The following is a 21,444-nucleotide window of genomic DNA, read 5'->3' on the forward strand; positions in this document are numbered from 1 at the left end:
CATTTTGTATTCTACAAATAAATATTTTGGCCTTTTTAAAAGTTGTAGTTGTATTCCTAGCTATTATTTGATAAGGCGAGAGAGTGAGAGCTTGTCCTGGTGAATTTGTATATTGAAGTTACTTATTTGGGGACAAATAATTGTTTAAAAAATATGACTTTTTAAAAGTAGTTTCAATTTCCTGTATGACTGAACACAGAAGTGGTGTGTTTTGAAGTATTTTTCTCCAGTGGGGAGTTTTATCTTTAAGTGATCTTGCATTTAAAAATGGTATTCTAGATGTTTTAGGTTGTGTTTCAGGAGGGAGCAAATATTAAATACTATCTTAAATAGAAATTTGAACTCTTTTTTGCAGTACCTCTTGTGGGATCTGTCAAGAATTTTAGTGCCTTAATGGAATGATTTGCCTGATAGATGGAAAGTGACAGTTAAAACTATAATTAAAAAAGTGATTGTCAACTTTTCTCTAGGTAGGAGCATGTAAGCTAGTGAGCCATTTGAGACCGGAAAAACATCAGGGACCTCCTTTAGAGAACAGGATGTGACCATCTCAGGCTTGACTTTCAGCACAAATGGTGCTGCTGTAGCTATGATAATATAATATATTATCATATATACCATATATATCATATATTATCATAATATACCAGTATGCACCAGTATTATTTTCTCAGGTTCGACAATCTGAAGATACTGACTTATTCCTCATTAGGATCTTGTTACTTCAGAGATAAATACCAGTGATTATATTTTTACAAGTGAATAGCAGAATACCTTCCATTATGGGAAAATCTTAGACCTAGATAAGCAAACTCTGTTAAAATCTAGTAAAATTTTTTATGATTATTTTACCTGAAGTGTTTTTGGTTTTTTTTTGAGATGGAGTTTCACTCTGTTGCCCAGCCTGGAGAGTGGCACCATCTTGGCTCACTGCAACCTTCCTTCTCCCAGGTTCAAGCGAATCTCATGCCTCAGCTTCCCGAGTAGCTGGGATTACAGGCACGCACCACCATGCCTGGCTCATTTTTATGGTTTTAGTAGAGATGGGCTTTTGCCGTGTTGGCCAGGCTGGTCTCGAACTCCTGACCTCAGGGTGATCCGCCTGCCTCAGCCTCCCAAAGTGCTGGGATTACAGGTGTGAGCCACCACCCCCGGCCTGCTTGAAGTGATTTTGTTTATAATGATGGATTTGGTCAGAAATAGAAGGGAAAAATCCAACTTAATGAGTTGAAATTTTTCAGAGACTACAATCCAATGAATTTATACGCAGCTTTTTCTTTCTTTTTTTTTTTTTTTAAAAAAAGCTTCATCATAAACTCTATCATTTCAATGAATAGAAGAGTTTGACAGAAAATGTTTGGAAGAAAACATTGAGAATACATTATTAGAATATGTTTCTTTCTCTATGTGTTCATTTTACAGCGGTATCCATACACACTTACAAACGGCAAATGTAAGCATGCATACTTAGACGTTCAACACAAACCCATGTTATGCAAACACATGGAGAAAGAAACCTTTTTTTTTTTTTTTTTTTGAGACAGAGTCTCGCCCTCTTGCCCAGGCTGGAATGCAGTAGTGCAATCTTGGCTCATTGCAACCTTGGCCTCCCAGGTTCAAGTGATTCTCTTGCCTCGGGCTCCCAAAGTGCTGGGATTACAGGTGTGAGCCACCGTGCCTGGGCACAGAAATATGTTTTAATAACATGTTTTAAAGGTTATCTTTGAAAGGTGTTTCATTGTCAAACACTTATACTCACTGAAAGAAAACAGCTTATATACAGCATTTCTTATTAGAAATATTTCTTTTGTGTATGTATGTGTTTTCATCCTTATAATCCTTTCAGTAATTCTGTCAGGTGCTTTACTGTGTTTATTTTGGATTTATTGACTTAAGAGCCAGAGGAGACTTCAGAAGTTTCTGTAGATTGTCTGTACATTATGGTACTTGTTAATATTTTCATATATTGAACAAGCATCTGTGAAAAGATTGTATTTCAGTGGCTTCTTCACTTTTCTCTCCAAATAGCCACATCGATGTGACCAGTGCCCCCAAACATTTAATGTTGAATTCAACCTGACACTTCATAAATGCACCCACAGCGGGGAAGATCCTACCTGCCCTGTGTGTAACAAGAAATTCTCCAGAGTGGCTAGTCTCAAAGCGCATATTATGCTACATGAAAAGGAAGAGGTAATCATCATCATTTTGCATATACTTTGTTAACTGATTGTTAAAATACATCTGATCATGAGTCAGGAGGATTTTAGATATAAACTTGTTTTGAAAGCCTTTTGTGTAGATTTCAAGGAGTGAATTGTCATTAGATTTGCCTTGACACCAGTTGACTGATAAGACATTTTATTTTCTGGCCCTGTCAATGCCTTAGGGTAGAGACATTTTAATGTGTAGTATATTTGAAGGATCAAAGTATATCCACATTGGCTGGCAGAGGCTCCTCCTGGCGCCTCACCCTCCTCTTTGTAAACAGAAACTAACATTTATACGATTCTGCCATGGCCAAAAGTAACTTTTCTGCTTTGAAGATGGTAGAATCTCCTTGCTTGCTCCTGAGTCCTCTGACTGTGAGAATCTGAGGGAAGAGAATCATTTCATGATGGCCCAAAGCAGCTTATATACCAAAGTGACCACTCCTGGGAGCTCCACAGGCCCAATGTCTAGGACAGCTTTAAGGATGACAGGCCACAGTGCTGGGTTGGGGGCTGAATCTAAAGTGCCAATGGCTATTGCTTAAAAAATATGCTCCTCCTTGGTCAGGTGCAGTGGCTCATGCCTGTTATCCCAGCGTTTGGGAAGCTGAGATAGGAAAATTGCTTGAGGCCAGGAGTTTGAAACCAGCCTGGACAACATAGTGAGACCCCATCTCTACCAAAAAAAAAAAAGAAAAAGAAAACCTTCTCTGAACTCCCCCTTTGCATTATTACTGTAGAAAATTAGGAAGATACAAAAAGTTAAAGGAGAAAGTCATCTCTAATTCTGAGATAATTAATTACTGATAACTATTTGGTATATTTTCTTCCGGAGACAGAAAAACACAGTATTGAAATTGCATATTCAGACGATCCCTGACTGAAGATGGTTTAGACTTAATGTTTTTTGATTTTACAGTGGTGTGAAAGCAAACACATTTCTTAGAAACCTTACTTCTCTTGTGATGTTAGGCAGAGGCAATGAACTGCAACTCCCTGTCAGCCACACGCTTTTGGCTTGTGATATTTCCAATTCACCATGGGTTTATCAGGATGTAATCCCATTGTAAATCAGGGAGCACCTGTATAAAATTTACATTGTGAAAGCTGACTTCACACTTTCTGTTTTTTGTTTTTTTTTTTGAGATGGAGTTTCGCTTTTGTTGCCCAGGCTGGAGTGCAATGGCGCCATCTTAACTCACTTCAACCTCCGCCTCCTGGGTTCAAAAGATTCTCGTGCCATAGCCTCCTGAATAGCTGGGATTACAGGTGCCTGCCACCATGCCTGGCTAATTTTTGTATTTTTAGTAGAGATAGGGTTTCACCATGTTGGCCAAGCTGGTCTTGAACTCCTGACCTCAAGTGATCCACCTGCCATGGCCTCCCAAAATGCTGGGATTACAGGTGTGAGCCACCGCGCCTGGCCTGACTTCATATTTTCTACGTGATTTTGGATCCTGTTTTTATCAATGTCTTTACTTTTTATTTTAAAGTAATTTATTTTTATCCCTTAACATCTTATAATACAAGTAATGCATATTTATTTTGGAAAAAAATTAGTTATAAAGGTAACATTAAAACCACCCATAGTGGACTTTAACAAAGCTGAACACATAGAAACAGCAACGTGGTGGTTACCAGAGGCTGGGGGATAGGGGGATTGAGGAGCTGTCGGTCAAAGGCCACAGTGTTTCAGTTAGACGGGAGGAGTAAGTTCAAGAGATCTGTTGTACATCATGCGGACTACGTTCATAAGAATACATCGTATGTTTGAAAATTGCTGGCTGGGCATGGTGGCTCATGTCTGTAATCCCAGCACTTTGGGAGGTCGAGGCGGGCAGATCACTTGAGGTCAGGAGTTCAAGACCGGCCTGGCCAACATGGTGAAACCCTGTCTCTATTAAAAATACAAAAATTAGCCAGGCGTGGTGGCAGGCCCTATAATCCCAGCTACTCAGGAGGCTAAGGCGGGAGAATCACTTGAAGCCAGGAGGTGGAGGTTGCAATGAGCTGAGATCATGCTATTGCACTCCAGCCTGGGCAACAGAGCAAGACTCTGTCTTTAAAAAAAAAAGAAGAAAAGAAAAGAAAAAGAAAATTGCTGTGAGAGTAGATTTTAAGTGTTCTCTCCATAAGAAATATATATGTGAGATAACGCATGCAAAACAGGTTGATTTAGCCATTCCTCAACATATACCAAAACATCATGTGGTACACCATAAATATGTACAGTTTTACTTATCAATTTAAAAATCAATTAGTTAAAAAAATTATAAGAAAGAAAACATACTATGTGGAGAGAATGCATTTGTGGTATTTCAAACTTTTTTCTATACATGCTTTTCTTAATAGTTTATGTTTAAAATAGTTTTTTAAATACAAAAATAGGATTATGTCATTATACAGACTGCTTTTGTAACCTACCTTTTTCCATAATATTTTGTAAATACATGCTCCCTCTTTTCACTCATCATCAAAGTTATCACTCATTATCAAATATTAATATTTTAAATTATTAAAATCTGCAGTATCTTGGGTGGGTGTGGCAGCTCATGCTTGTAATCCGAGCACTTTGGGAGACCGAGGCGCTTGAGCTCAGGAGTTTGAGACTAGCCTGGGCAACATAGACTGTCACTACAAAAAAAAAAAAAGTCTTTGGCATCTGGATTTAGCATAGTAAAATTTAATAATTTTCATCATTGTTTAACATTTACATTGTTTATATTTTTAAATATTGTAAGTAATATATCTTTGCATATGAATCTTCTTATGCATCTTTAATTATTTCCTTAGGATGGATTCCTACAGTTAGATTAATTGAATTAACAAATAAGACTTTTTTCCCCCAAGTTCTTTATAGAATGCCATATGACATTCTAGAAAGTACATGCCAATTTAACACCTTCTCTTGCAGAGTTTAGGAATGCCTGTGTCACTTATCAATAGTGCTATTCAAAAATGGCTGCAGTTATATTTATATTTTTATTTATTTTTGGAGGGAGAAGAGTCATGTTCTGTCCCCCAGGTTGTAGTACAGTGGCATGATCTCAGCTCAGTGCAGCCTCCGCCTCCCAGGTTCAAGTGATTCTCCTGCCTCAGCCTCCCAAGTAGCTGGGATTACAGGCGCCCCACCATATCCAGCTAATTTTTGTATTTTTAGTAGAAACGGGGTTTCGCCATGTTGGCCAGGCTAGTCTTGAACTCCTGACCTCGAGTGATCTGCCCACCTCAGCCTCCCAGAGTGCTGGGATTACAGGTATGATCCACTGTGCCTGGCCAGTTTAATTTCTTAAAAGCAGAAAATGTATTAAATAATGGTGTATTAATATATTTTGGAATAAATCCTATGTGCACACGGTAAGAAATCAAACAATAGAGAAGGCTATAGAGAGCAAAAAGTTACGTCTCCTTTGGGTTCCTAAGTTCCAGTTTTGCTCCTCAGAAACAACTTTCATTAGCAGTTTCTTCTGTATCCTTCCAGGGACATTCTATGCCTATACACATCTCCTCTGTACCCTTATTAGTCAACCCATAATATTCTGTGCCTTTTCATCAGTTAACTATGTGTCTTAAGTGTAATTCCACATCTGTTAATCAGAGAGCTGTCGCTTTCTTTTTAACAGGTGCATGGTATTATATTGTTTAAATGTGTATCATAATTAGGAAGTCACTGCTGTTAGGCATATAGGTTGTTTCCAGCCTTTTCCAGACAAAGCTATGGTGATCAAATATTTTTGTCGATGTTTGAGTTCTCAAGATGGGCAGTGTGGTATCCCAGAGGACATTTGGTTATCACTGTTGTGGGGCTGGGCGTGGGTGGGGTGCTTCTGTTATCTTGTGAGTAGAGGATGCTGCCGAACACCCTGCAGTGCCCAGCACAGCCTCCATTGCTACGAGTGACCTGGCCCAGAACATCAGTAGTGTGAGGTTGAGGAAACCCTGGGTTAATAGAAATGTGAGATATATTCCTGCAAATGGAGTTGTTAGGTCAAAGGATATGTGAATTCAAAATTTTGATATTGTCAAATTTGTTTTCCAAAGAGATTTTGTCAGTTTATCCTCCAGCCAATAAATGGTGTATAAGATTGCTCATTTCTTCATACCATTTTCTTTCTCTTTAAAAAAATTATTACTTAAAAAAAAATAGAAATCAGGTCTCACCATGTTGCCCAGGCTGCTCTTGAACTCCTGGTCTCAAGTAGTGGTTGGATTATAGGCGTGAGCCACTGTGCCCAACCCATTTTCTTTTCTTTTCTTTTTTTTTTTTTGAGACAGAGTTTTGCTCTGTTGCCCAGGCTAGAGGCACAATCTCAACCCACTGCAACCTCTGCCTCCCGAGTTCAAGCGATTCTCCTGCCTCAGCCTCCTGAGTAGCTGGAATTGTAGGCACCTGCCACCACTCCTGGCTCATTTTTGTATTTTTAGTAGAGTTGGGGCTTTGCCATGTTGGCCAGGCTGGTCTCAAACTCCTGACCTCAGGTGATCCACCCGCCTTGGCCTCCCAAAGTGCTGAGATTACAGGCATGAGCTGCTGCACCTGGCCAGCCATACCATTTTCAATACTCTGTTGTAAAAGTTGTCTCCTCCAATCTGGTAATTTAAAGATAGTATGTTTTTGTTTTAATTTATATTTCTTTAATTATGAGTGAAGTTTAGCATCTTTCCATGTTTATTAGCCATGAATAATATTTTTATTTTAATTAAATAATTTTTTTTTGCAAGGTGGATGTGTGGGGATTATTGGTCTTATTCTTGCAAACTTGTGTAAAGTATTTACATTCCTGGAAAGTTAGGTTTTTCTGCCTTGTGTGACAAAATTATTTCTTGGTTTCTGGTTTCATTATTTTTCTCTTCCTGGCAGAAATTTTTAAATTGTCATGGACTCAAATTTTCAATCTGTTCATTTATGGATTCTGGTTCTTTTGGCTTGATTAGAAATGCTTCCCAATTCTAAAATTATTTTCTAAAATATCCCACACGTCTGGAACATCCCACACTGATCTGCCTGGTACAGATCCTCATACATGCAGAGCAGAACTCGCATGGAAGGGATGCATCCACACTGATGCTGCAGTGTAGCCCATCCCTGCGGGGCCTCCCTGCTTCCCCCTAGTTCCCATGTGGACCACTTCTCTCGCAGGGCTTCCCCATGTCCCCCCAGTTCCTATGTGGGCTCCTTCTCTCGCAGGGCCTCCCCGCCTCCCCATAATTCCTATGTGGGGTCCTTCTCTCGCAAGGCCTTCCCCCAGTTCCTGTGTGTGCTCCTTCTCTCCCAGGACCCAGCGCCTGGCAGCACCAGCATCATTACTCACTCTCTCATCCTGAATGCTCTGAAGGAGCCGTCTGCTCAGCCAGGACCCCCATGGTCTTCCTGTCCAACAGCCCTCAGAATGTCCACATTTCTCAAGCCAGCCCCCCGACCCTACTTCAGATGGCAGGCATAATTAGATATGGTCTTCCTCCTCTGCCGTGGTTTTGTGAAGTCAGCAGGGTCACCTACTTCACTTTGCTGCCATGTGGGACCTCTCCCTTCCCATTCTTATGATTCCAGGCCTTCAGTTAACCACCCTCCTTCAGGTTACATTATCTGACACAAAAGACACAGTGCAAAGCAGAGGAGAGTAGAAGGCTCGGGGTTTAGTTTTTGAATATTTGGATATTAACCAACTGTTAAAAGTCAAAGTGACACAGGCAGGTACACTTGGAGGAGAGCCCATCTCCTGCACCCTTGCCCGCCCACTCACCTCGGCCTTTCCCGGGCTGCCTTCCTGCTCTTCTAGTGTGTCTCTGCTGTGTCTCTCTTTGTAATGAGAAGCAAATGTTTGTATGTTCTTATTTTCTTTTTCTGGCTTATCATAACATGAAATTTAGAATTTTATATAGTTAATTATAGGCTGGTATTTTTATTGTACTAAATATTTAGATTCAGGGGAGAACTGAACATGTTTATAATGTTGAATCTTTATGAGAACACGGAATGTGAAAACAGCAGCGATGTTTGGTTACTATGGATTCAGTACACTTTTTATGTTTCTTAAGTATTTTAAGATTCTAATGATACTGTGTAGGGAGGTCTTTTGGCCATATGTTGTGTTACGTGCCTGTAGGAAAGCGATGCATTTGTGTGTGTTAGTTTTCCCTGCCATCCTCCCTGATTCTCTATGCAGCCTCATCTACACATAATAATCGGGTAGTAAGTGTTTGGTTCTGTGTTGTTGCAACTAGCATATGCGCAGTTTTTTAAAAAAAATCGCCCGTATATCATTTATTTGTTTTCATAGTATGTAGCGATGGCATATTCACTTAACTTTTTATTTTGAAAAATTCCAATCCTAAGTGAAGATTTGAAATAATAGTACAATGGATATTTGTATAACCTTTTCCTGGACTCACCAATTGATAAATTTGCCAGATCTCACCTCCCCCCTTCTCCCTTTTTTGAACAATTTTCAAGTAATCTACAGATTTCACGTTATTTTACCACTAAATACTTCAGGATGTAGCCCCTAAAAACAAAGACACTTTTCTTCATTTCACAAAACAGTGATCACAGTTTAACATTGCTGTAATATCCATTTTCAGAGGTCCCTATCTGGAGGGGAAAAGAGTGACATTTTACAAGGGGAGCAGTTAGTTTTGAACAGATGAGATACTTCTCTTTTGACCCTGGAAGAAGTGGAAGAGGGCTCAGGTGGAGGCGAGTGCAGGTGGAGGAGGAAGGGGGAGAGGGCTCAGCTGGAGGCGGGTGCAGGTGGAGGAGGAAGGGGGAGAGGGCTCAGCTTGGAGGCGGGTGCAGGTGGAGGAGGAAGGGGGAGAGGACTCAGCTGGAGGTGGAAGTGGAGCAGCTCCTGGTATGTCTTGCACGTGTTCCCAGCTTTCCTCAGACTGTGCTTTCTTAGTGTCTCATGAAGTTTTTTATAGACTTTCAGGCAGAACCCAAGGGTCTGCGTATTAACCAGTTAGATCTGTATGATCTAGTAAGTATTTCTGTCTTAATAACTTAATAGTTATTTGAAAGACTAACCCGGGTGTGTTGGGTACTGCACAGCATCTGTATCCTTGCATTTCCTATTTACAATCATTCGTACATTGATTTTGGAGTTTTCTCTTCCACGTGGTTCTTCACTTCATCTTTGATCTTTAACCACAGCAACCGCGGAAACTTAGCTTCACAAAGACATGTTGTTGAAACTGAAGTACCTCAATCTAGTTTCTGGGTGTTATTGGACAAGCGTGGAGCACCGCCGTTTCCCTTGAACATGTGACGTATTCCTGGGCCTCCTCATAAGCTTGTTATGGTGCACTGCAGTGCCTCAGTTCATGGGCTGGGGCTGAGGCCTTAGAGCCCACATTTCTCTGGGAAATGGAAACATTACTCTGTCTTCACCAAAAACATGGGGTGGCCTGAGGCATCTAGAGATCTGCATGGGGTGCCTATTTTGGGAAATGAGAGCAGAGCCTGAGTGGGGCACATCTGTGGGCAGCCCTGGGAGCTGAGAGCCCATCTGGTTGTGGAGTCTGGGCTGGGCGGGGGTATGGTCTCCTTTCCACCGCTCAGCCGCTGGGAGGAGTGGAGATGGTGGTTTGCCTGGAGGTGGGGGCTTCTGAAGCATGTGCTGTGGAATAACAAAGGAGTCAGGGCCATGGGAATGTTGGCGGGAGAGCTGAAATGTTGAGCCGTGTGGTCTAGGCAGAGAGGTGAAACTTGAGGGGTGTGCGTGAACCCTCTGTTAGGATGACACAGGTAAAGGTGGTTGAAGATGTCTGTGCATGCCACATGTTCTGGGTGGCCCAACCCGAGGACGACACGAAGGGCAAAGATTACCTCTAAGGCTACACCCATCTACGGGGGTCACCAGCACAGTGAGCTTCACCGTTTTCCATTCTGAAGTTCCTTCAGATGTGCCTTTTAATAATTCACTGGGATTTCCTCCATCACTGGAAAGAGAAACAACTGTTAGCTGTCACTCGCAGATGTTCTAAAGTATTTATACCTTATTTTGAAAACCTTCCCTTCGTCCTGTTTTCTCTTCCACAGATGGGCCAGGTTCTTTCCAGATCACTTCCCACAGTGGTGCTCACATTCTTTGCTGTGTGCTTCAGTCCCTGCCTCTGCTGTTGTGTGGTTTTGTTATGCCGTGGTCTCCTGGGTAGGACCACATCATCTGAACTTTGTGCAGCCTACTCTCATCCAAACCCTCAGTTCTGTTTGTAAAACTCCAGCTCCCTTCGTCTCTCGCTGTTGTGGTTGTAAGAACTTACACATTCCTTCGCTTCTGACTCCTTTTTAAATTTTTTTGAAAAGGCTTTTGAGAAATATGTGTTTTCCGAAATCGCTTGACTTTACATTTCTATTACTACTCACCCCTGCTTCTGGTTTCTCCCTTCAGCACACAGCAGGCTGTCTTTGATTAATAACTGCTAACAGGAGAAGAAAGCAGGGAAGAGTCATGGAAGAGGCTTTGCTGAAGTCTGGCGTGAAGCTGGTGAGGGAGCTGTGAGGATGCTTCACAGCTTCCTTGGCACTGCGTGTCTGTGCTGCCGGAGGAAGGGTTCTGGAAGTTGGGCTGTCACATTCAGCCACCTGAACTTAGCACCCTCATGCTGAGCTCAAGATTTACATGAGCAGAGGGGAAAAAGGCCTCATTGTGCTTGTTCTGTAATAACATGTTGGCAATATGTTGGCTCTCTTTTTTCCAACTGTTGTGTTGATGCTTAGGTCAGAGTTTGTGACTGTGCCTCACCTGGCAGGCTGGCGTATGTGGTACAGAGCTGGTAGGGCAGCCGTGCCCTCAGGTTTGTCCAACATCTTCATTTGTTATCTCTGAGTTCTTTGCTTCTGAACCATGGTTTACAGTGAGAACGGGAGGAGGAAGGTGCACTGCTTCTCTTTAAAGGCGTGATCTGGAAGATGCATTTCAGTCCTGCTCACATTCAGTTGGGTAGAACGTAGTCATCAGGCCAGTGATCTAGTGGTTGGGCGGCTGCGAAATAGTGTTGAGTTGATTAGCTGTATGCTCAGCCAGTAAGTCTATTATTGCATACGAAAGGAAGAATCAGTATTGGAGCACAATTAAAAGTCTTTTCCCTGTATGTCAAAATAATACATTCCTTGCTGCCTTTGCATTTTGTGTTTGATTTTTCAGTTAATTGATTTGAATATGGCATATTAATAGTAACTAGAGGGATAATTTCTTACCTTTAATTGTATTTAAAAATAACCTCTAAGGTTCCAGCCACAGTGGAGCAGCTTCCTTCTCCTAGGGGTCCCCCGTATCACTATTGTTAGAGATAACCAGCCAACAGGCACAGAAGGACTCTGAAAGGCATCAGAGGTGGCGGACAGTTGGAGGGACTTGAGGAATAATGTGGCCGTCAGCTCCCTGGGTTTCTTTTTTCTTTTTTTTGAGACGGAGTTTCGCTCTTGTTGCCCAGGCTGGAGTGCAGTGGTGCGATCCAGCTCACTGCAAGCTCCACCTCCTGGGTTCAAGCCATTCTCCTGCCTCAGCCTCCCGAGTAGCTGGGACGACAGGCGCCCGTCACCACGCCCGGCTAGTTTTTTGTATTTTTAGTAGAGATGGGATTTCACTGTGTTAGCCAGGATGGTCTCAATCTCCTGACCTCGTGATCCGTCTGCCTCAGCCTCCCAAAATGCTGGGATTACAGGCGTGAGCCACCCTGCCCGGCCTGGGTTTCTTTTTTTCTTCCCAGACACCTGGACACGGTTTTGAAGAAGCCTGCAGCCTTCTGCCAACAAGCAGAGAAGAAAAACACTCCAAGAAAAGCTGGTTTCCCTTAGCCAGTACTGGGAAAAGGTTGGTCCAACAGAACAGAAAATCTTTTTATGGTATTTACTCAATTCCAATGAAATGCCAACTGAAAAGCTGCTCAGCGGAGCCGAGTACAGCATTGAACTTCTATCCCATTCTGTCCCTGTCCCTTGGGAGCTGGCAGCACTTCGATTTCCCCGGTGCTTGGGCCCAAGCAGGGAGCTAACCTTGCATCCAGGAGGGGGATTCTCCTGGCAGAGGGAGGAGACACCCAGAATTCCCCTCCCAGTGTGTTGGCAGAGTCTGTCTTTGGAAGCCCGCCTTCCATCCTCCCTTAGCAGAAGCAGGGAGTGTTCTGATTCTCCCTCCAGAGTGTGTCAGTGGGCCCACTAGGGAGTTGGGCCTCCCTCCCCATCAGTGATGAGACAGAACCATGCAAGACAGACAAGTCTGCACTGTGCTTTCCTCCCGCTGCGGTCAGTGGGGCTCTGCGAAATGGGTCTCTGCTGCTGCTGGTCCTTACACTGCATCTGAACAGGGCAACTGCTGCTCAAAGGAGAGCCCAAGAACTGGTCCCACAGTTTAACACCCAAAGTGTCTAGGACACAGACACGAGCCAGCATAGTCCCTGCTGGAACAAGGAAAGAGCGATATCAATATGAAGAGGGCCTGGACATTGGAATTACCTGACAAGTACTTTAAAGCAGCTGTCAAGAAAATGCTTTATGAGTTTTGAAACAAATGAAAAAATAGAAGAAAGAAATAGAAGAAATAACCAAAGGGAAATTATAGAACTGAAAAATCCCATGATTGAACTAAAGAACTCAGCAGAAGGGCTTACTGGTGGACCAGAGAGGACAGAGGAGAATCAGAGGAGAACCTGAAGATAGAGCAGCAGGAATGACTTAGGCTGAGCAACAGAGAAGAAATAGAAAAATTAACAGGGCCTCAGGGAACTTTGGGACAATAACAGAAAATTCTACATTTGCATCGTGGTCATCACGAAGGATAGGAGAAAGAGTGTGGGGCTGGAAATGTATTTGAAGAAATAATGGCTGAAAACGACCCAGACTTGGTAAAAGTCATAACTCACAGATTGAAGAATTCCAAACAGGATAAACCCAAAGAAATACACACCAAGACATATCATAATGAAACGTTTGAAAACTAAACCTAAGAAAAAAATCTTGTGAGAGACTAGAGAGAAATGATCTGTTGTTTGCAGAAGAACACTGATTCAGGTGACAGCAAATTTCTCATCTGCCTCCATGGAAGCTAAAAGAAAATAGCACAAAAATTTTCAATTGCTGAAAGAAAAGAATTGTCAATTAGAAATTCTTCTTTTTTTTTTTTTTAAATTAGAGACGGAGTCTTGCTGTGTTGCCCAGGCTGGTCTCGAACTCATGGGCTCAAGCGATCCTCCCACCTCTGCCTCCAAAGTCCTGGTATTACACATGTGAGCAACCATGCCTGGCTACAAATTCTATATGTGGTAAATGTCCTTCAGGAACGAAGGAGAAATAAAGACATTCTTAGATGAAGGAAAACAAACTCTTGCTAGCAGACTTACCCTTAAAGAATCACTGAAAGATCTCCAAACAGAAAGGAAATGACACCAGAAGGAGGCTTGGAACTTCAGAAAAGAAAGAAGAATGGTGTGGTGGTTAATTTTCTGTGTGAACGTGGAGAGTGTTTTTGGATGAGATTAACATTTAAACCATTGAGTAAGCAGATTGCCCTCCATGATGTGGGTGAGACTCCTTCAGTCAAAGACCTGAATAGAATGAAAAGACTGACTTCCCCAAGTGAGAGGGATTCTCCCGCAGACGGCCTTTGGTTGTCACTTACATTATCAGCTCTCCTAGGTCTCCATCTGCCAGCCCACGCTGCAGATTTGGGGCTTGTCAGCCTCCATAATCATGAGACAATTTCTTACAACAAATATCTTTTTTTTTTTTTTTTTTTTTTTAAGACAGAGTCTCACTCTGTTGCCGAGGCTGGAGTGCAGTGGCACTGTGTCGGCTCACTGCAACCTCCGTCTCCTGGATTCAAGCAATTCTTCTGCCTCAGCCTCCAGAGTAGCTGGGATTACAGGCATCCACCACCACGGCCGGCTAGTTTTTATATTTTTAGTAGAGATGGCGTTTCACCTTGTTGGCCAGGCTGGTCTTGAACTCCTGACCTCAGGTGATCTGCCCGCCTCGGCCTCCCAAAGTTCTGGGATTACAGGCGTGAGCCACCGCACCTGGCCAACAAATATTTACACACACACACACACACACACACGTTTGTTCTGTTTCTCTGGAAAACCCTGACACAAAAAGAATAAGTAAGAATACAAAATTGGGGTGAATATAATACACTGTTCTTCTCCTTATGAATTCTTAAATCATAGTTGATGGTCGAAGCAGAAATTATCATCTAGTGTGCTCAGTGTACATGGAGGAAATACTCAGGACAGTGATATTTAAAGAGGGAAAACGGTACAAGACTCTGAATGGAAATAAGGTTTTCCGTACTTCTCTCAAGGTGGTAAAATGTCAATGCCAGTAGATTGTGATAAGTTCCGTATGTATAATCCTACCTAGCACAATCTCCAAGAATGCCATACAAAGCAATGTACTCGAAAATACTACTAAGAAATCAAAATGAATTCTAAGAAATTCTAAAAAGTAATCCAGGAAGGGAAGAAGAGAAGCAGAGGAAAAGAAACAGTGAGTGATCAACAAATAATGACAGACTTCAGCCTTCAGATACCAATAATTACTTTAAATGTAAGTACGTGAATTAAAAGACATTGCTGGCTGGGCACGGTGGCTCACGCCTGTAATCCCAGCACTTTGGGAGGCCGAGGTGGGTGGATCACCTGAGGTCAGGAGTTCAAGACCAGCCTGGCCAACATGGTGAAGCCCCATCTCTACTAAAAATACAAAAATTAGCTGGGCGTGGTAGCGGGTGCCTGTAGTCCCAGGTACTTGGGAGGCTGAGGCAGGAGAATTGCTTGAACCTGGGAGGCAGAGGTTGCAGTGAGCTGAGATCATGCCATTGCACTCTAGCCTGGGCCACAAGAGTGAAACTCCATCAAAAAACAAAAAACAAAACAAAACAAAAAAAAACCTCTCATATGATCTAACAATACATTGTCTCCAAGAAACTTAATCCAAACATAAAATGGCCCAGCACAGTTCCTGGCAGGTAGAGAGTTCAACTAGTGACAGCTGTTGGAATTATTGCTTTTTAAACTATTCACCACTTAGGACATTCAGAGAGCCTTCTGAAGAAAGCCACTTCGTTTGGTAGAAAGTGCAGGTACATTGAGGTCTGGGGGAGCTGCTGTTGCTCCTTCAGTGAGGTTGAAGATGAAGTGAGATGAAAGTCAGTGAAGCACCCAGCAGTTTGTTGGGTGCAGACAGTATTGGGGGCACCAGTGCAGGGTCCCCTGAAACCTTGGAAATAGGACTAAAATTGCTTCCTAAGGGTTAAACTCTGAAATCATCAACATTGGATTGGAGTAGTAGAAAGTTACAGTTAAAATGGGTGCATTTGTTATATGTAAAGTATGCCTCATTAAAATTGGTTTAGAAAATAACCTGTAAACATGTCTTCTTACATATACTTAGGAACTAAATTAACTTTTTAGTTTAAGGTGTTCCGTTTTTAAGTTTTACTTTCAGAACACTGAAATCTAATTTTTAGTTACTGCTCTATTGAGATTTATAGTCTAAAATTCACACTGGTCACTACTCTGTCCAAATAAATCTCAAACCCAGAAGAGTAAACCAGAAAAATTACTGTAGTTTTTAAATCACTTAGGAATTTTTCTTAAAAGTCACATAATTATTGAAGGTCACATTATTTTTTGAGTAAATCACTTCCCTTAAGGGGTGTTACAGAATGTTTGGAGAAACAACACATGCATGCCCACACACACTCAACACAAACAACTTTCCCACGGAAGACATTGTTCACATTTATTGATCATCTCAGTGGCACGTACAAATGAATAGTGATGGATCAGGTTCTGTAAGTGTTGAGGGAAGAGCAGCGTTTTGTGGGGTGGGTTTGGGGTTTATTTTGTGTGTTGAGCTGTAGCTGAGGTCAGCAGAGGCACACTGCATTAGGAAAAGAAGCATGGCTTCTGAGAAGGCCAGGACAGGAGACAGGGTGATGATGGGGGGGCGGATCCTGGAGGGGATTCGGAGAAGGGGAAAATCCCAAACACTCGGAGTCTGGTGAACACACGCTGCCATCCGAGGGCTGGGGTTGGACAGGAGAGCAACCTTGAGGCAGTCAGTACCTAGCATTGCACGCTCTGGTCTTTTAGAGATGATCGTATCTTCAGCAAGGTGGAGATAGATGAAAATGCCATGCATTTCTCTTGATGATTTCCCATGGCCACTTAGCATCATGAGAATTGCCCCAGGACAGCCTCTGCCTCTAGGTGAGAGATGTGATGTTAACTCTGTATAGAGGGTGCAGTAAGTGGAAGGCCTGTTGTCCTAGTGGCCTGTGACTATACCTGGGGTGTTGTTCTTCTTACAGAAGACTTTCTCAAGTGTTGCCAGGGCACGCAGGGGGAGGGAGGAGCATCGTGGCTCTTTTTGGCTTGCAGGAGAGAAAGCAGAAAGACAGTGATGTAGCCGTCTGTAAGCTGGCAGGTCTTGGCTGTGGCCTGGGAGGTGCTGGATCCTGCTCGCACCATCTGAGCACGTTGTGCATAAACTGGGGTTGTCACTCAGACAGATCCAACAAATGCCTGAGTAATATCCGTGTAGATATCCCTGAAACACATGAATCAGATCATTTGGTAAAAGAGTAAGTGAAAAGAGGGTGGATGTGAGCCAGGGCAGTATCAGTATGGAGAGGAGCGGGCTGCGAGGGGTTTTGTGATGTGATTTTGAGACAGGAGGCGTAGTGGGGAATCATTGGTAATGAAAGCAGTGCATTTTGTTCAGATGCATTCAGGACTGCAGAGGTTTTTTTTTTTTTAAGAGCTGCATCAAATTATGATTTTTTTTTGTGGGGAGTTTCCTAGAACAAATTTTCTTTTATCAACAAGTCACTAAAAATTTAGTAGTTTATTATTTCCTTAAATTATTATACAATAATAATTTAATAATAATAATTTAAATAACTCTTTAAAGTTATTTAAATGATTTTTGGATTTCTCAAAATATTTCACTTTTCTTTGTCTTTTTCTGCAGTGTAGCTAGAGGTAGTATCAATTAACAGCCTCATTTTAATGAGGTTTACAAACATTTATTTACAGGACTAGTATATGCAGATCAGAAAAAAGTCTGATAGGAAAAAATCAATGTATTTTTATTTGGAAATAACAGTTTATGCTCATTGACAGGTCATGTTTTTTCATGTTTGTACAGTTCATTTTGAGGATCATTTAAGTAAATACTGTAATTGTGTGATGGAACTCCAAATGAGTGAATTAACTGAAATTTGTACTAAGTCAGCAATGGCTACTGATGAAGTAATTATTGAGTTCTCACTCTAGGCCACGCACAGTCAGCGTCTTACAGGTGTCATTTTGTCTAACCTCGTAACAGCCCTGTGAGGGCAGGGGTGATTGTTATCCCTGTTTCATAGGCTCAGGGTGGGCAACACACCCAAACTAGCAGCTTAGCTAGTGATTGGCAGCCTTAAGGTGAACCTAGACCCAGCTGTAGAACATCTAGACCAGCATCATCTAAGTGAAAGATGAGGAATTTAAAATTTTCTAGTAGCCACATTTTTAAAAGAAAAAAAACCCCAAACAGGTGAAATAAATGTTAATATATTTATTAAAATATGTCCAAAATATGAACTCAAATATGAAAGATTACTGAGCTGTCATTTTTGTATTTTTGCTCGGAGTCTTTGAACTCCTGTGTGTATGTGTGCTGCAGTTACCCCACGCCTTGCTTCAGAGGGTCCCTGGTTCACACGCTCAGTCAGCCGGGCCACAGCCTGCACTCTGCTCTGCCTCTGAACCAAGCAAGACAGTGATGTGGTCTATCTAATAAAAACTTGGAAGCTGGCATTTTGTTTCAAGGTCGTCTCTTAAACCATAATCTTACTTTGAATTCTTTCCTGACCCTTTGTAGTGCTGAGGTCATCCTACTTCTCTCTAAAGCGCTCACAGAATAGGCGGACCCAGTGCCATTACCCAACACCACTTCGAAACAGAACTCATTTTGCTCAAAAATTGTGTCAATCTCTCACCCTTTTCCTGATGTTTCTGTCTTTTTCTTCCAATAAAGAAATGATTTTTGTATATTCAAATACATTTTTGAGAGGTGAAAGTGATGCTTGTTCCAGAGGAAAGTATTAGATCAAAATCAAGATTAGAGGGACCAAGTAGTTTTCATTTAATTTGTGTATTAACCGTTGATCATACCAGTTCTTTGAAGGAGTGGTTTTGAAAGGTTTGCTCTGCTCACCGATGGGTTTTCTCTTCCAGAATCTCATCTGTTCTGAGTGTGGGGATGAGTTTACTCTGCAGAGTCAGCTGGCCGTGCACATGGAGGAGCACCGCCAGGAGCTGGCTGGAACCCGGCAGCATGCCTGCAAGGCCTGCAAGAAAGAGTTCGAGACCTCCTCGGAGCTGAAGGAACACATGAAGACTCATTACAAAATTAGGTATGAGTCATTACATGGGCTTGGTCAAAAATCCATCTAATATGATAAAAGCTGGCGCACTTTGGTACGACCCACTGGAAATATTTGCTGCAAGAACCCAGCAAAGTGGAACCCCACAGATAATTTGGTGTCAGAATGTCTTTTATAACATGCATGGTGCATCCCTACACATTAATGAATAGTGTCAGGCTATGTGAGTAGAAGTGTTTACCTAGTATTATAATGTTGAAAGCTGTAGAACAGGATACTGGCAATACATGTTTATGGGTAGGTAACAAAATATGTCAACTAGACTCACAAGGGTTTAATTAGTACTCCTTTTAATAAATTAGTTTGTGGTACCCAACCGTTAAAACTCATATGTGCCTGACACTGTTCTTAGCGTGTATATAAACAGAACCTCATTTCATCATTACAAACAACCCTGTTAGGCCAGAGTACTTTTATGTTCCCATTTTGCAGATGAGAAAACCAAGATTAGAGGAACCAAGTAGTTCTATGAGATTTTGTAGCTTATAAGTCAGGAGTTTGAAATTTAAACCATAAGAGTCTGATTTTAGAGCTCATAATCTTAACAACTGACTATATTTGAATGCATTTATACATTTATTCGTAGTCAAACTTAACATGTTTTTAAAAATTTTATATTTTGCCTAATTCCTGATAATATATTTTTACTGATGTTTCTGTTTCTTAATAAAGTGAAATAAAATATTCTTCCTGGCCCTTTGCTCAAGTTAGCTAATGGTGATAATCAGTTTTCACACTAATTTAGCTAATTTCTCCAACAAACTCTAAAAGGCAATATTGGGCCAGGCACAGTAGTTCACGCCTGTAATCCCAGCACTTTGGGAGGCCAGGGCAGGCGGATCACCTGAGGTCAGGAGTTTGAGACCAGCCTAGCCAACATGGTGAAACCTGGTCCCTACTAAAAATATAAAAATTAGCCGGGTGTGGTGGCACATGCCTGTAGTCCCAGGTACTCGGGAGGCTGAGGCAGGAGAATTGCTTGTACTCAGAAGGTGGAGGTTGCAGTGAACCGAGATCGTGCCACTGCACTCCAGCCTGGGCGACACAGCGAGACTCTTGTCTCCAAAAAAAAAAAATAAATAAAATAAAATAAAGGCAGTATCAATTATCATTTTAACTACTATATTATCAGTTTAGCTTGCCATCCTTCTAAGCTGCAATGTTTAGGAAATATCTGTACTTCTTAACAACAAGAAGTTCCATGCCGGTTGATTACCACAGTTTATAAAATGGCTGAAGACTCTAATGTTTATTTAGCCTCTTAGACATTGCATTTGAGAAATGTGGACTGGACATCTCTGTATGATCAGCTCTCTCCTGTCTTTTTCATTTTGCCTCTTGTTGACTAATGTGGTATGCACCTAATGCTTTATGATTTCAGTGATTTTTTTTTTCTTTTTTCCCCAACCAATTTGATGGTAATTTCAGTGATTTTTAAACCCCCAAATATAATACATGGTCTCTATACACTCCAGATTTTTATTCTGATGAGGCTTTAACGCAGGCATTTTTGATGTTTCCTTGGAGGTTTGAAAGATGATTGAAGATGTTTAGGTGCTTGTGGCACTCAGACAGTCCTGGCTTCTAGGTCTTTCCAGACTGAGGAGCAAACCAGACAGACGAAGCCTCGCCCTCACAGAACTGCCCTTTAGTGAGGAGATAGGCAGTGACCAAGTGAGTGGGTTAGTCGGTACCACAGTTTCAGATAGTGGTGAGTGTCAAGAAAGAAGGACAGTGGGATGGGTGTGTGCAGTGTGGCTGAGGGAGGCTGGGGAGGCAGCTGTTGTGCGTGGGCCTTTCTGAGTGGGGCTTTTGGAAGGAGACTGGGGTGAGGAGCAGGGAGCCCTGCAGCCTTAGGGGACCCACCTTTCAGGCTGAAGGAGTGTGTTGGTGGAAGCAGTGAGCCTCCCTGGTCTGAGGAGCAGGAAGGTGGCCGGGGTGAGGAGAGCCTGCCCGGCGGGGCTGCGGATGTGCATTTCCCATGAGTGAGATGGGAGTCCTTGGAGGGTTTTGCACAAAGGGAATGGCGTGACCAGACTTTCGGGTGGCACTGGGCCTGGTGTGTGGGCAGGTGTCAAAAGCAGGGAGACCTTTTTGGAGGCTATGCAAGCAGTGCACTGGAGAGCCGAACCCGTTCTGAGGCCGCAGTGGTGGCTAGAGGGTGGAGAGACATGTCCACATTTGGGGGTGTTTCAGAGTAAGACCAGCAGCTTTTGGAGATGGACTAGAAAAATCCAGTGTGACTCCTGAGACTTAAATTTGTGCAAGAGGGAGCTTTCGTGTCTTGACATGGAAAGGAGCAGGTTGGGAATCAATGAAGAGTTCTGTTTTGGACACCACCCATGAGGCAATGCCAAGTGAGAGTTGGCTGTCCAGGGCTGGAGCCAGAGGAGGAGGCAGAGTTGCTGGAGGTAGGAGTTTGGACATCATTGGTATGCAGATGGTGCGGAGAGCAAGAGACTGGAGGAGATGGTGTGGGTCAGGTGTCAGTGTAGAAATTATACCCGTAGCATCTTTGTTTCTGACCATCACAGGTAAAGCTTTGTCTAGAAGAGACATTTTGCTCCCCCTGTCCCAATTTCTGTTTTTGACCTGGAAAAAACAAATTTTTTTTCATCAAAAATAGAGAAAAATGAGTTTTATGATTTTTAAAACTAACACATATACACACAGACACATACATATATGTGATTGATTTATCATTAAAACAGGTTCTGATGACTAGTCAGCCAAATTTTCTGGTAGGATTTTCATTTTGAAATTATGGTACAAGGGAGACATCTTACTGTGTATTTTGCCCC

At 42.3% G+C, this 21,444-nt stretch overlaps 1 protein-coding gene across 6 annotated transcripts in view; it reads left to right on the forward strand.

Annotated features, from left to right (window-relative positions):
• The window catches only part of ZNF236 (zinc finger protein 236), a 157,684-nt gene that overhangs the window by 27,403 nt on the left and 108,837 nt on the right, over window positions 1-21,444 (forward strand). For 5 of the 6 annotated variants that reach the window (XM_055102380.2, XM_034944088.3, XM_063597369.1 and 2 more), the window contains 2 exons: window positions 2,029-2,193; window positions 18,435-18,613. In XM_055102380.2, coding sequence (XP_054958355.1) covers window positions 2,029-2,193; window positions 18,435-18,613 — 344 coding nt within the window. Of the gene's footprint in view, window positions 1-2,028; window positions 2,194-5,163; window positions 5,467-18,434; window positions 18,614-21,444 lie in introns of those variants that run through there. The other variant, XM_055102381.2, reaches the window with a different exon arrangement.

This window comes from Pan paniscus, chromosome 17 (genome assembly GCF_029289425.2).
Source record: "Pan paniscus chromosome 17, NHGRI_mPanPan1-v2.0_pri, whole genome shotgun sequence".
NCBI classification, from domain to species: Eukaryota; Metazoa; Chordata; class Mammalia; order Primates; family Hominidae; genus Pan; species Pan paniscus.